The sequence below is a fragment of the Ramularia collo-cygni genome (assembly GCF_900074925.1).
Source record: "Ramularia collo-cygni strain URUG2 genome assembly, contig: RCC_scaffold24, whole genome shotgun sequence".
Classification (NCBI taxonomy): domain Eukaryota; kingdom Fungi; phylum Ascomycota; class Dothideomycetes; order Mycosphaerellales; family Mycosphaerellaceae; genus Ramularia; species Ramularia collo-cygni.
In genome coordinates this window covers 218,288-231,691 of record NW_019716278.1, presented here as the reverse complement: position 1 = coordinate 231,691, position 13,404 = coordinate 218,288, and the positions used below count along the sequence as shown (strand labels likewise).

General features: G+C 53.0%; 5 protein-coding genes; 4 read left to right on the top strand and 1 right to left on the bottom strand.

Moving 5' to 3' along the window:
* Positions 1 to 281: 281 nt before the first annotated feature.
* RCC_10747 (related to sphingoid base-phosphate phosphatase) lies at positions 282 to 1,916 on the top strand (the record flags this gene model as incomplete). Its single annotated transcript, XM_023775974.1, has 1 exon — positions 282 to 1,916. The coding sequence occupies one exon, from the start codon at positions 282 to 284 to the stop codon at positions 1,914 to 1,916; it is 1,635 nt and encodes a 544-aa protein (XP_023631742.1).
* A 1,581-nt stretch (positions 1,917 to 3,497) lies between these two features.
* On the top strand, positions 3,498 to 5,860 carry RCC_10746 (related to nitrogen permease reactivator protein; the record flags this gene model as incomplete). XM_023775973.1 has 3 exons in its annotated part: positions 3,498 to 3,752; positions 3,814 to 5,194; positions 5,247 to 5,860. 3 exons carry the CDS (start codon positions 3,498 to 3,500, stop codon positions 5,858 to 5,860), a joined length of 2,250 nt encoding a protein of 749 aa, XP_023631741.1.
* Positions 5,861 to 7,412: 1,552 nt separating this feature from the next.
* RCC_10745 (uncharacterized protein) lies at positions 7,413 to 8,708 on the top strand (the record flags this gene model as incomplete). XM_023775972.1 has 3 exons in its annotated part: positions 7,413 to 7,692; positions 7,797 to 8,528; positions 8,593 to 8,708. 3 exons carry the CDS (start codon positions 7,413 to 7,415, stop codon positions 8,706 to 8,708), a joined length of 1,128 nt encoding a protein of 375 aa, XP_023631740.1.
* Positions 8,709 to 9,665: 957 nt separating this feature from the next.
* Positions 9,666 to 11,197, top strand: RCC_10744 (related to lipase; the record flags this gene model as incomplete). XM_023775971.1 has 3 exons in its annotated part: positions 9,666 to 10,363; positions 10,418 to 10,482; positions 10,539 to 11,197. The coding sequence occupies 3 exons, from the start codon at positions 9,666 to 9,668 to the stop codon at positions 11,195 to 11,197; spliced, it is 1,422 nt and encodes a 473-aa protein (XP_023631739.1).
* A 46-nt stretch (positions 11,198 to 11,243) lies between these two features.
* On the bottom strand, positions 11,244 to 12,937 carry RCC_10743 (uncharacterized protein; the record flags this gene model as incomplete). XM_023775970.1 has 2 exons in its annotated part: positions 11,244 to 12,799; positions 12,850 to 12,937. The coding sequence occupies 2 exons, from the start codon at positions 12,935 to 12,937 to the stop codon at positions 11,244 to 11,246; spliced, it is 1,644 nt and encodes a 547-aa protein (XP_023631738.1).
* Between the last annotated feature and the right edge of the window lie 467 nt (positions 12,938 to 13,404).

The following is a 13,404-nucleotide window of genomic DNA, read 5'->3' as shown; positions in this document are numbered from 1 at the left end:
TTACTCATTGATGGGGATCTGGCTAGTCGGCCGGTTAATTTTCGGCATGACCGATCAGATGCAAATCCCCCAAGCCTCAACCTCACCTTGGGAGCTCAGCTCGAATTACGTTATCACGTGCAAATTGATGGGCCTCTGCACACGCTACCTGACTCTCCGCGTGTCAAGAGAGGCCTGCGCAGGATTGTCATCCGCTGAGAGACGTGACCTGCCAAAGAAATCCAACATCGGAGAGCGAATCGATTGATCAATGTCCAGCTTCGGCTTCCACTCTACGCTCCATGTCCAGCCCCGGACTCAACTTGCGATACCAGGCCCATCTTCGGACGCCCTCTCCTGATCCCGATGCTGGTCTGCGCGGTGTCAGCCATTATGAGCGTCGATTGCCGCCCTGGCGGTACAGGCTGCGGCAATGGCTGATTCCTGTCGTTCGCTGGGAGACTCCCTACCTCGCCAGAATGCAACATGCCATGCGATCACCACTTCTGGACTCTTACTTTGCACTGACCGCAAATCTGGGAACGCACACGTTCTTCATGACCGCTCTTCCCATCTGTTTCTGGTGTGGCTACGCGGAGCTCGGCATCGCACTGGTACAAATGCTAGCCGCAGGCGTGTATCTGAGTGGGTATGCAAAGGACCTGGTATGCCTACCGAGGCCTCTGAGTCCTCCCTTGCAGAGAATCACTATGAGTGGATCTGCCGCTCTGGAATATGGATTCCCGTCTACTCACACGACAAATGCTGTATCCGTAGCGGTGTATTGTCTGCATTCACTCTGGGCCTCGCAAGATGACTACTCCACCTGGCACTACCGCGCGCTGGTCGCTGCTTGTCTCTGCTATGCTACTTCCATCAGCATCGGCCGCATGTATTGCGGAATGCACGGGTTCTTTGATGTGCTGTTTGGTGCCATCTTGGGGGTGTTGATTACCGCCGTCAGAGTCTTTGCCGGACCTGCATTCGACAGCTGGGTCATTTCCGGCGGATGGATGCGGCCTTTGATCTCCATTGCGGTCTTGGGTCTTGGTGTTCGATTCCATCCTGAGCCAGCAGACAACTGTCCTTGCTTCGACGACAGCGTGGCTTTTATTGGTGTGGTCATGGGGATCTGCATTGGGACTTGGAATTATGCACAACTCATGACTGGCCTGTCTCGACCGGACATTGCAATTGCAGACCTGTACGTCACCTCGAATTCGGACATTGCAAAGGTGGCCGGAAGACTTGTTGTAGGCATCGTGATGATATTCATCTGGCGCTCCACTGCGAAGAGGACGCTCCTCAAAACACTTCCTCCCATCTTTCGCTTCGTGGGAGCCTTTGGACTAAGAATACCTCGACGTTATTTCTTGCAATCACGAGACTACAACACGGTCCCTACTTTGAGAAAGGATGACAAGGTTCTTCCTCCAGCCAGAGACATTCCTGGAATGCTGTCCACATTCACTCGGCGGAAACGAACCATCAGCATCGGCCCACAATCAGAAGCCGACGCTAGAGAATTCATTGCAAACCGCGAGCAGACCCGGCGGGACGAGAGATCTTCCAGTGCGGATCGATCCAAACCTTCCAAGAACCACCAGGCGATGCCGACATCAGAGGGACAGCCGAATGCGACGACACATCTCTCCGTCCGACCGAATGTGAAGATCCAATCATTCAGCGGCGCCAGAGACGTCCTGACCCCGCCGGCAAGTGAGAATGACACTGCAACTTCAAGCGAGGATGGAGCCGATGACAGAAACGAGTCCCGCCGAGACGAGCGACTTGATCGGGAAATGTTTTCGGCGCTGGAGAAGCCGCGGATACGGTATGATGTGGAGGTCATCACGAAGATTATTGTGTATGCGGGTATTGCTTGGTTGGCTGTAGAAGGCAACCCGATTCTTTTTGGCAAAGTTGGGATCTTTTGATGCTTTGGGTATCTCACAATAGCAAGTTCGTATTCCAAGCATGATACAGCGTCTTTGCATATCAGTCACACTCTCCCAAACCAGCTAGGATTCGAGTGGACTGCAGAGCCCTTTCTAGCGCTCGAGATCGAAGGCCAAGGAAAGCATGGAAGTACCGCTTCATAGTGAGACCGCGCGTTACAGGCAAGTCATCCACGTTGTATACCCTAAGCGGAAGGACTGTATGTGCCCTGCGAGGTGGCTGGTGGCTGGTGTTTTGATTAAACTTTGCATCCCTACCTCAACACATCGACCCATGCTTCACTGACATGTGAAAGTAGCATTGGGTGCGTGCGAAAACGATCCGGCCGTACCAAACGTCGATCCTTTGAGAATCTTTCATTGCACACAGTCGCGAGAATGTTTCGGAACGTCAATCTTGACGATACATTCGAGACACATGGGAGTATTGAGAATGTAAGGTACTAGGTATGAAAGCAGTTTGTTTCTTCCGAGGTCGTACCTCAGAAGATGAGCGGCAAGGAAGACGTTGATCCGTAGAAGCTTCCTTGTTTCTTGGCAGGATTCGCAGCGTGGCGTAGGGCAGCCGAGCGGGACAGGCACGAAATTGATGACAGCGTCGTGTGGCCTTTCAACTTTGGGAGCACGTGGCGGTTACGGTACCTAAGATCGCACCGTTGCCGTCATCAGGGGATCTGTTGGGCGTGGCTAGCCCAACATCTGTGATTTCTAGACTACTTTCGGGCTGCGATCTGGCTGCAGGATGTTAGTAGAATCTGACGGCGAGCGAATTGGTGAGCATTGGATGCTGTGATCCGTCCATTTTCCTGCATTGTACCGACGGAGTTTGCTCGGGAGGATATCGATGTATCTCACTGCAGCGCGGAATTGCGAGACTCGGGCGATGTTGGAACGATGATGGAAGAAAGAGAAATCCATTGCGGGACCGCCGCCGCTACTAACAAATGGGGTCAAGCATGAAGAACTTGAACGCGAAGATCGCACATCAGGACGGCATGCCCCACATCTTTGGTCGGTCTTCGAGCAAAGGTCTTTGTGACACCCGCACTCTCCCTCACCACTCCCATATCGCAGGCCGCCGGTCTGTACGCTCCGACATCGTCCAGACAGTAACCGACAAGCCAGATCCGAGTGAGAAGCATATTATTGTCAATCCCAGCATCGCTAGCCAGCGCCTCTTGGATAAGTACTTGGGCATATCATCGTCATCAGCATCGTTGGAAGAAACAGCAGCCGCAAGACCGGCTGCTCGCTCCGAGGCTTTTCTGCACAGCTTTAYAGTCATTTCGACACCCATTCCCACTGCAGTCCACGCTTGGGTTACACCGCATTGCCGCAACACGACTCGCCCGTTCAATCACCTCCTCCCAAAAGCGACCAGAATTCGCATTACCAACCCTCGGCATTTCAGCCACGCTGGACCCTGCCGATAGCGATATCGTGTGAATAGTCTGTCTGAGACACTGATCGCGGACTCGGGCGGTCGCAAAGCGGGCCTCCACCACCAACCCACTCCAGCGACAATCTGGTGCGCATAGGCGTACTCGGAGACGGCTCGCAATGGACACGATCAAGCGGGTCTTCATTCCCAACCCGTCCCAGGACAGATCCATAAATATGGGTCAGAAACATAAWGAGACCAGCAAGAATGAAGCGACAGACACCAGCCAGCGGGACCGCGATGATCTCAGGCCGGAGGATCAAAAGGAACTGCAGCAACTGCGAAGCACGTTACAGAACAATATCCAGTCCTCACGCATGCAACACCATGCCTTTGAACCAATTTCTCTGCCTGGTTCTCAGCCAGTGTCGCGGGTAAGCAAACCGCACCCCATGTTTGTGTCCTACCCACTGACCGATGCTTGTCTTGATAAAGGTACCGTCTGGCTCCTCTACGCCCCAGCGCAAGCAGCAGCAGCCACAAATGCCCGCCGGCTCGAATTTCACCTCCCCCAAATCGACTCCTCCGACCTCGACGGTGCACTCTCCACCGCTGACGCCAGCCGTCACTCTCACGCAAGATGGCGGAAAGTCTGTTACTAGTGCTCCGGCGGTGCGGCCTCCACAAGACATAATGACCCCACAGCGGTCAGCTTCGCCAGCTCGTGGAGTCGCCGCTCCGGTGCCAAGCCAGCCGAAGCCTCAGGCGTCACACTTGTTGGGTCCTGGCGGAGACTCCGAGCCACCCTCAAAAGATGTCAGTCCAAACGATACGCCTAGCAGCACCGCCCCAGGCACTCCCAGAACTTTCACCCCCGCTGCCGAGACGAGTCGAAAGCGGCAATCGCAGGCAACCTTGGAGACGAGCGAGTCGCGCTTTCGTTTCGGCAACCGCGATCCTTCAATTGGATTCGCAAGTTCAGGCTCTGGCCCAGGCCTGCCTCCAGCAGCTATCTTGCCGAGACAAGGCTCTGGTGGACTCCCAGCCGTCCAAGAGAACAAGGATAAGAGATCCAGCTTCTTTGGGGGTGAACCGGATAAGCGAGCCAGCTTCTTCGGTGGTGAACCGGACAAGCGAGCCAGCTTCTTCGGCGGTAAGAAAGATGCGGRCCATGACAGCTCATCGTCTACGATGAATGAAAAGACTCACTCGCACTCAAAGTCAAATTTGAAGCGCTTCTTCAAATTCGGAGGTGACCACAAGCACAAAGWGAAGGAGAAGGATTCCGCAAGGTCAAAGTCGAGAGATGGTACTAGAACTCCTACCCGCAGCATCACTGGCAATCAGCCCAGCGTTCCGTTCGCAGATGATCACGGTCTCGCATCCAAGTACGGTAAATTCGGGAAGATGCTTGGCTCTGGCGCCGGTGGCTCTGTGCGGCTTATGAAGCGCAGCGGGGATGGCACGGTGTTTGCGGTCAAGCAATTCAGAGATCGACATGCCTATGAAAGTGAGCGAGAATACAGCAAGAAGGTGACGGCTGAGTTCTGCATTGGATCGACTCTGCACCACGGAAACGTGATTGAAACGATCGACATTGTACACGAAAAGGGCAAATGGTACGAGGTGATGGAGTATGCTCCATTCGACCTGTTCGCCACGGTCATGACAGGCAAGATGAATAGAGAGGAGGTCACATGTGCCACGCTGCAGGTGCTCAGCGGAGTACTCTACTTACACAGCATGGGTTTGGCACACCGTGATCTGAAGCTGGACAATGTTGTGATCAGCGACCAAGGAATCATGAAGTTGATTGATTTTGGCAGTGCTGTGGTTTTCAGGTACCCATTCGAGCAGGATGTGGTGCTGGCAACGGGTAAGAACCGTTTTCACGTCTCGTCAAGAAACCCGCGCTAACATGATTGTAGGCGTCGTTGGCTCAGACCCATACCTGGCGCCTGAAGTGTACGACAACCAGAGATATGACCCGCGTCCAACAGATATCTGGTCTATGGCCATCATGTTTTGTTGTATGACGCTGCGACGATTTCCTTGGAAAGCACCCAGAGTCTCAGACAACTCCTACAGACTGTTCGTTGCAACACCCGATCCAGACCAGGACAAAATGCTCGAGCAGCATAGGCGGTCTGTCGCTTCGAACTCTCAAAAGTCGGCGCCGGTGTCGAGGAATCCCAGTCGCGGCGAGGACTCTGAGGGCTCCGAGTCAAAGCATCACCATCATTCCCACCACAAGGAAGAACACCGCCAGTCGGTGTCAACCGCTTCAACAGCGAGCCAATCGGACCCCCTGCAGCCCACCATCAAGGGGCCCATACGCTTGCTACGTTTGTTGCCACGCGAGACCCGCAGTATCATCGGACGCATGCTCGAGCTCGATCCCAAAAAGCGAGCGACCATGGACGAGATATTGGCGGATCCGTGGGTCCAGAACAGTTTGGTGTGTCGACAGGAAGAAAACGGGGTGATAATCAGGGCGCCCAATCACACGCATACTCTGCAGCCCAGCAATGCTGGTAATTGAGATGGAACTGGTCGAGCTGGAGACTGGCAGACAATACACTCGGCGCAAAACAGTGGGCAAACTCTACAGGGAGCAGCAACTCAGCAACCGGATGCGAAGACGGTGAGCAGAATACCAAAGACGGATCTTTTTCGGCGCGGGGGAACTATGGTGACGGGCTTGGCGGGTGGTTTGCATGGCGTTCAAGCGGCGCTCTACTTTGTTGCACTGTTGTTTGTGGGGGAATGATATCATGCGATGTCTGCACGGCGGCTGATATTTGTTTTCACAAACGCGGCAGAATGCCAATACTTTATACCATGGGTGTATAATGAACAAAATGACTCCCAGCTCCTTCGCATCACGCTGTACTTGCGGACACTCTAGACGATGACAATGGTGATGACGAACATGGCGGTGAGCTTGGCCTCGTCCACTCGGCGACGGCGCGGACGCGTAGCGGGCGATTGTGATCATATGACCGTGGTTGCAGCCGTAGGACGACTCGTCTTGTCTTTGAGTGTGAGCCTGATGGTGGACGACTCGTCTTTGAGTGTGAGTATGAATGAACGGCGAGTAATGAGGATCACGATGGTGTTGTACAGTCGACGATATCTGTTTCTCCAATCGACCGCTTGGGATATGGAAACGCAATGTGAGAGAGCGGGTCATGAATATGTGAGTAAGACACTGCATCCTGCCGCTACCGTGGCTCGTAGCCGTACAGACGGATCCAGCGCATTTTACAGCTGCAGCTCGCCTGCGGGATGTGAAGTCGCGGAGGATCTTGCCCGTGTTTCACCAGCCGCGTGAGTTGTGGGGAAGGCCTTTGCCCCTCGTCCATACACGTCAACTATGGCGCGTCCACGGTCAAGTCCTTCATCATCGCGATGTTCATTCGCTCCCGGGATGGCGGGAGTCGAATACTGCTCTTACGGCGGCGGCGGCACAGCAGTGGCGCAAGAGCTTTGCTAGCCTAGGATGCGCTGCTTGCAATCAATCGCTATCGGTGGTCATCATCATGTTGGGGGTGCCCGTTCCAACGGGTTGCACGAGCATTTTCGCGATAAGGCCAGATTCAGACCAACGAGACTTGTCGGCTGTCAGGAGCTATATCAGAGGCATGTCCTTGGAGGCGTTGGTTGAGAAGGGCGCAGCACACCACAGCACACACGCACACACAAACACACATGCAATTCCTTGCTTTTGCGAGCGGACAAGTGGGAAGAATCTGATCGGATCCTTCACCTTTGACGAGCGATTGGGGCGCCGTTCAAGAACTTACGCATGACGCCCGTGCAAGGGCTGCTGCATCGTTCGCTACGAAGTACTAGCGCTCTTCATCGAATCATTTTCCCCCAACCACGCGCCCGTCCAAACCAATATAATAGACGCTCCCGCGCACGTTGTTGCGTCGCCCGCTGGCGGACCGACGCCTTTTACGTTTCCGTTCTTCCCAATCATAATACTTCGACGCCAAAAGTCTGCCAGAGGTTGGTGTAGAATGCAGGTCGTGGGGCCCGCCGGAGATAACCAGTAATAGCATTATTATTATTGCACTACTCCTCCTACCATGGGCAGGCACTTCAAGACGTACTCGCATTCCCTCATCGACGTCCAACTTGCCAATGGCCATTCTCGCTCCTCCTCGTCCTCCACCGCAACGACGACAAGCACTGTGAATTCCGCCAACTACCTGCCCGTCACCACTTCGCTGCTCTCTAGCACCACCCCGTTGCGATTGGCTCCGAGGGACGAGCCCACTAGAGTCCAGCTGCAGAAACAGCGGCTAAGGGAGCAACACGCAAAGGTTCCCGTTAGTGCTGCCATTCCGGGTTTCAAGGCTTCGGCTGGTACGTCACAATATAGCTTGATTTTGCATTGTGAACCTCCATACTACTTGTATACACACACGCGTGGAGGAGACAAGAGAGCTAACACACGTCTCCCACCACAGCCTTTTTCGGCTCTCTACGAACAAACCTACGTCTCCACGCCTCTCCACCACCGAGTCCACTGTCAACTCCCAATTCCATGCAAGGATCGACCAGCTCTCTCCCTCCACCATCGCCTCTCTCACAACCCGCGCTTTCCGCCATGGACAATGTCGATGTTCCAGTCGCAGACGATCCTCTGGCAGGAGTGCCGGAGCTGACCTCATATCTCACGACCGACGAGGAGGAACGGGTAGAAGCATTGAAGCTGGTTGCAGACAGCGTTGCCCAACAGCGACAGCTCGCAAACAAAGCTCTACTCTACAGTCCATTGAACCTTGCAATACTAGTCGGCATTCTGGCGCAAATGGCGCGGTACATGAGTGATAAGCAGATTGATCACTTTGTCATTGCAAGCTCCTGCTTGGGTTTGATCATGACTTTCATGGCCGGGACGCGGTTTGCGACCAAGGATTATCTGTATGCTGCCGAAGAGATCAACTGGGAGTGGGTTGGTGATTCGGATTTCTTGATAACCAAGTTCGGAGACGAGGTCATCGGGACCGCGGTGATTGAGTGGGTATCCGGGGAAAGCAGACAGAAGAGGAAGAAGGCATGGAGAGGATTCATCAAGGCCTGGACGGTGAGACAAAAGTACAGAAACAAGGGCGTGGGGAGTGCATTGCTGGAAGATGCGATCAAGGAAGCGAAGAAGAAGGGGGCCGAAGGACTGGAGTTTGACGATTTGCACGCAAGTATGCATTCACTCACCATGATGGACGTACTTGTTGTTGTATATATGCTGATCAGTGCTTCTAGATTCCAAACGAGTGCTTCCGACCTTCTACAACAGCGGTTTCGACAAGAAAGATCGCAAAGCACGAGAGTTACTGGAGGAACTCAGGCAGTCTAGCCCGAGTGGTAAGAGAAAGTAAAGTTACGACCGATTGACGAATGTTTATGCAGAAGATGTGCACGGGTTGCGATGATATAGAGACATAATACTACAACTGCGAAAGCTGACGAGACTTGAGCACATATTCACCTGCTTGATTGCCTGGGAAACCCGCGCGATGTGCGCGATTTACTGGGCTCAACGACGCCATCGGGCGGCAGTGCAAACGACGGCATTCGATGTTCAAGAGCATTCACTTCCTTRCCTTACCGAGTTCCCGAGGAGGAAGGAGAAAGTAGGCACATAACAAGACTCACCTCAGGCCGGAACTGCGATGTCTGTGCGCTTTCGGCGCCCCGAAATGCCGGTCGCAGAAGGAATCTACAACGCTAGCAATGACAATAGTCCTGACGGACCGCATCTAGAGCTAGAAGATCTCTCCAAATGAGCTCTACCATTCAGCTCATTTGCGGACAGCCACGGCGTAAGTGGAAAGAAAAGCACCAGAAACATAATTGGAAGCACTGATATTTCTTCTACATAGGCCTGACCATGACTCCTCCTTTCAACGTGCGTGGTCGTGTCGCACGTGCGTTGCAACATCTCAAGCACGTTGTATGGCTTCCCGATCTCCGGGGAAGTGCTTGAATATTTGGAAAACATCACAACAGTCAGCAAGCCTTTATCTACTTCGGGCAAGAGCTGGAAGCTTGGTGGCTGTCGATCGTCGTCGATCATGTTGCTATACACGCATTCTGCCTCGGCCTTAAAGGTTCCTTCCAACGTCGCTCCATACACCATGTCATTTGGGCTGGACGACGTTACATGAGCTGAACTTTACAGCGCCTATTCGGCGCCATATTGCGGGGAGAGTTCAATTGGGGAAACATATAAACTGTATCACCAACATCCTGGTTCTCACGAGTTCGGTCCCTGTCCGTCTAACAACATTCGTACAACATAGCAGTTGCTGTCTTTGTCAAATTCATCAGCAGCCATGCAGAACTCCGCCGTCCGCGCCGTTGTGGGCGCTTGCTTCGTCGCCTCAGCTTTGGCAACTCCTACTCCTACACAAGCCCAAAAGGAGCATGTCACAGAGGCTGCTCTCCTGCCTCTGGGTATTTTGGATACTCCCATCACCAACCAGAACCAGCTTGACGCGGCTTTTGGCAGCTTCAGTGCCGACTTGGCATCTATTGCAGCTGCCGTCTCGGTTGGACAGGCCATCTTCACCAACATCGTTCCAGCTCCGGGCCCATCTCAAATTCCTGAACTCATTGAAGAGGTCCAGAAGATCACCTCCGCAAACCCCGGCGACATCTTCAGGAGCGGWGCCGAGATTCTCGCCGGCGGATTCGCTGGTGGTGACTACGCCGACATCATCAAGGGGTACTTGGTGGAGGACAGCGCCGACAACAACAACCCTCGACCAGCGCCTGGCATCTACCCCAAGAAGGACCCACGGGATGCTCCCTACAGCTTGAGCGAGGCCGATCTCCGTAAGATCATCTACATTCCCGATGACTTCACTTACGGCAAGAAGAAGCCAGTCCTCTTCCTCCCTGGTACCGGTGCCCGTGCTGGATCCAACTTTGCAGGAAACCTCGCGAAGCTCGTCAAGCAGAACAACCTTGGCGATCCCGTATACGTCAACCTCCCAGGCGAGAACTTGGCCGATATCCAGGTGGCTGCTGAGTAAGAAGATACCCAGAAGATCGATTGTTATACATTGCTAACCTATCTGTTCAGGTACACCGCCTATGCCATCAACTACATCAGTGCAATCTCCGGCCACAAGAACGTCTCCACCATCTGTACGTACAGCCTCCTCCGCAGTGTGGGCTGACAGTTTGCTAACGATCCTTCGTAGCATGGAGCGCAGGCTCTCTCGACGGCCAGTGGGCACTGAAGTACTGGCCATCAACCCGCTCTGTTCTCAGCGACAAGAWCGGCATCAGCCCAGATTACCACGGCACCATCGAGGCCCAGGGTCTGTGCCCCGGCTTTGTCACCCCTGGCTGCACGCCGGCTGTTGCCCAACAGAACTACAACAGCACCTTCATCAACACCCTCCGTAACAACGGTGGTGACTCCGCATACGTGCCAACCACCAACGTCTACACCATCTTCGACGAGATTGTCGAGCCTCAGCAGGACCCCAACGCCTCTGGCTCTTTGATGGATGCCCGCAACGTCGGCGTCTCCAACACCGAGCTCCAGGCTGCCTGCACCGCCGTCCTCCCCGGTGGTTTCATCTTCAACGAGCACGCTGGTGTCCTCATCAGCGCTGTCGCGTACGCTCTTGTTGCAGATGCCCTCACACACGATGGTCCTGGCCAGCTCTCGCGCGTTGATCTCCACGCTGAGTGCTCCCGATTCGCGGCTCCAGGTCTCGGTCTCCAGGATGTCTTCAACGCTTACGCGCAGATCCCAATTGCCGCTGTTTCCATCCTGACTTTCTTGCCAAAGGTCGCCAGCGAGCCCCCAATCAAGCCATATGCTCAGAAGGACATCCCAGCAGGATTCTAGAGGAATCTTGTAATAGGGGCAAACAAAATAAAATGTATATATGTCTTTATGAAATGATTCGATGACGTTCGCTACGTAAAATGTCTACATTTTTATACCGTATGTCCAGAGTAAATGGTATCTCAGCGTTTCCCGATCTTTCGGCATAGCTATCCAGAAATGCAGCATTCTCCCATCGCAGGGTAGGAAGCGCTATAACGGTCTCCTCGTCGCCCTCTTGGGCAACAATGGCGGGGAGGGTCCATCTAATGTCATGCTCTTTCGCAGCGTCAAGCTTATGTTGCAACACCAATCGCTGCTGCTTGTTGAGAGATTTCCTCAATGTGCCCAGCATGTTCGGTGTGATGAAGCGGACAAACATACAAGATGGAGCCAACGGAGCCGATTGCATGCGTATCCAATATCGATCATCMCAAAGCAGCCAACCTGCTTCATCAAAATCTGTGCCATGTTTGTCGTGATTGAGGATCGTGAGTTGGGAGGTCATGCGCACATCTTTAGTGCTAGGTTTTTGGCGGCAGAGCACAATCGTCTTGTAACCGCTGCTTTCGAAAGTGTTGTTGTCATCGCGTTTTGCAGGCTGGATGTTGACCTTTCCAATTTGCATCGCCTGGAAATGTAGATGTCTGGAAAAGACCATCTGCACGGCACTTTCGAGGTCTGGAAGTAGAATGCTTCGACTGGTGATCAAATGCATGAGTTTCCTGAGCAATGACGCTTTGATGCGATGCATGATGGTAGTGGAGTGAGGAGTCCATCTTTCGATCATCTCGAAGTCGATTGTGAATGTGACTTTTCCGAGCCGCACATCCAATTCTACATCGATGGAATTGAAAAGCCTGTCAACTTCCGCGTCGATGTAGGAATTCTTGTTCTTCGTGGCGAGTGCCATTGGACAGAGCCTGTTTCGCTGCAGAGCAGCCGGTAATACTGCTTGTTCGTGGAGGTGACGAATCGTATTACGAACTGTAAGCGTTTGGTCTTTATTCGTTGGGTCCTCGAACCATTTCACTTCCTTCTCCCGGCAAACCTGAATCAACTGGTCTTTGGTGAAAGGTAGCAATGGACGGCAGAGATTCACACCACCACTTTCAATCACAATCGCATCATGAGGATGCTCGTATTGTCCTTCAGATTCCATATCAGAGGCGATGATGCATCCAGAGCCATCAACTCCATAAATGCCAGAACACTCCGGAATTCCTGCTTCGGGTTGAATTCCAGCAATTCCAGCACCTAAATACCCAGAAACGATCCGCGTAAGGACTGTTTCGGCCTGGTCATCTGCATGGTGTCCCACCAGCAAGGAGCGAATTCCTTCACGGTAGCATCCTTTCCCAATAGCTTGATACCGTAATCTTCTCGCAACAGCCTCGAAATTGGTCATGTTCCTCGGATCTCCATACGCATTCCAGTCGAGTCGAAGGATGCGTGGCTCGATGCCAATGCTATGGAGTTGATCTGCGACTTTGATTGCCTCTTCGCTGCTGTTCTGTCTGAGGCCATGATCTACTATGAACCCTGTGAATGAACACGCAGACTGACTTTCCCTGCAGAGGGTGGCGAGTGCCATGGAATCAACTCCGCCGCTGATCGCCAGGCCTACAGAATATCAGTTTAATCGTGATCGTGTCTTTGCCGGATTTGCTTGCCTATTCTGCGGGACAAATGTGTCTTGCGCTGCAGTAGTTCTGACAGATATCGCGTGACATGCTCCTGAATGAGCGTCGATGGATACATCGCGCCAAATTTTGTCCTGATGGTGGCCGGTGATGCGCATTTTGATGTTGTTGCGTGAGTATTGCGTGGCTCGAAGACGATGGAGACGTGATGTTACTTTTAGGGTTAGGGTTTGGGTCGCGGTATGTCCGTTGACATGCTCGGAGTACGACAGTGACAAGGGAGGTACCAAGCCATCATCGCTGGACTTCGCTCCTCGAGACTGATATAAGCCATTTTGTAAATTTGTCTGGAATGCTTCCTTCACTATGCTGCCCTAAGGCGTCCGTTTGAATTTCAATCATTCGCAAGTTTCCACATGGTGGTAAGATGATAAAGCACAATAGTAAAAGCACAATAGTAAAAGCACAATAGTAAAAGCACAATAGGAAAGACAGTACGAGGCAACAGAACATRCAAACTTTCACGACGCATCTATCAAGCGATATCTGATCGAACACAAACAACAGAATTGCGAGGGTATACGC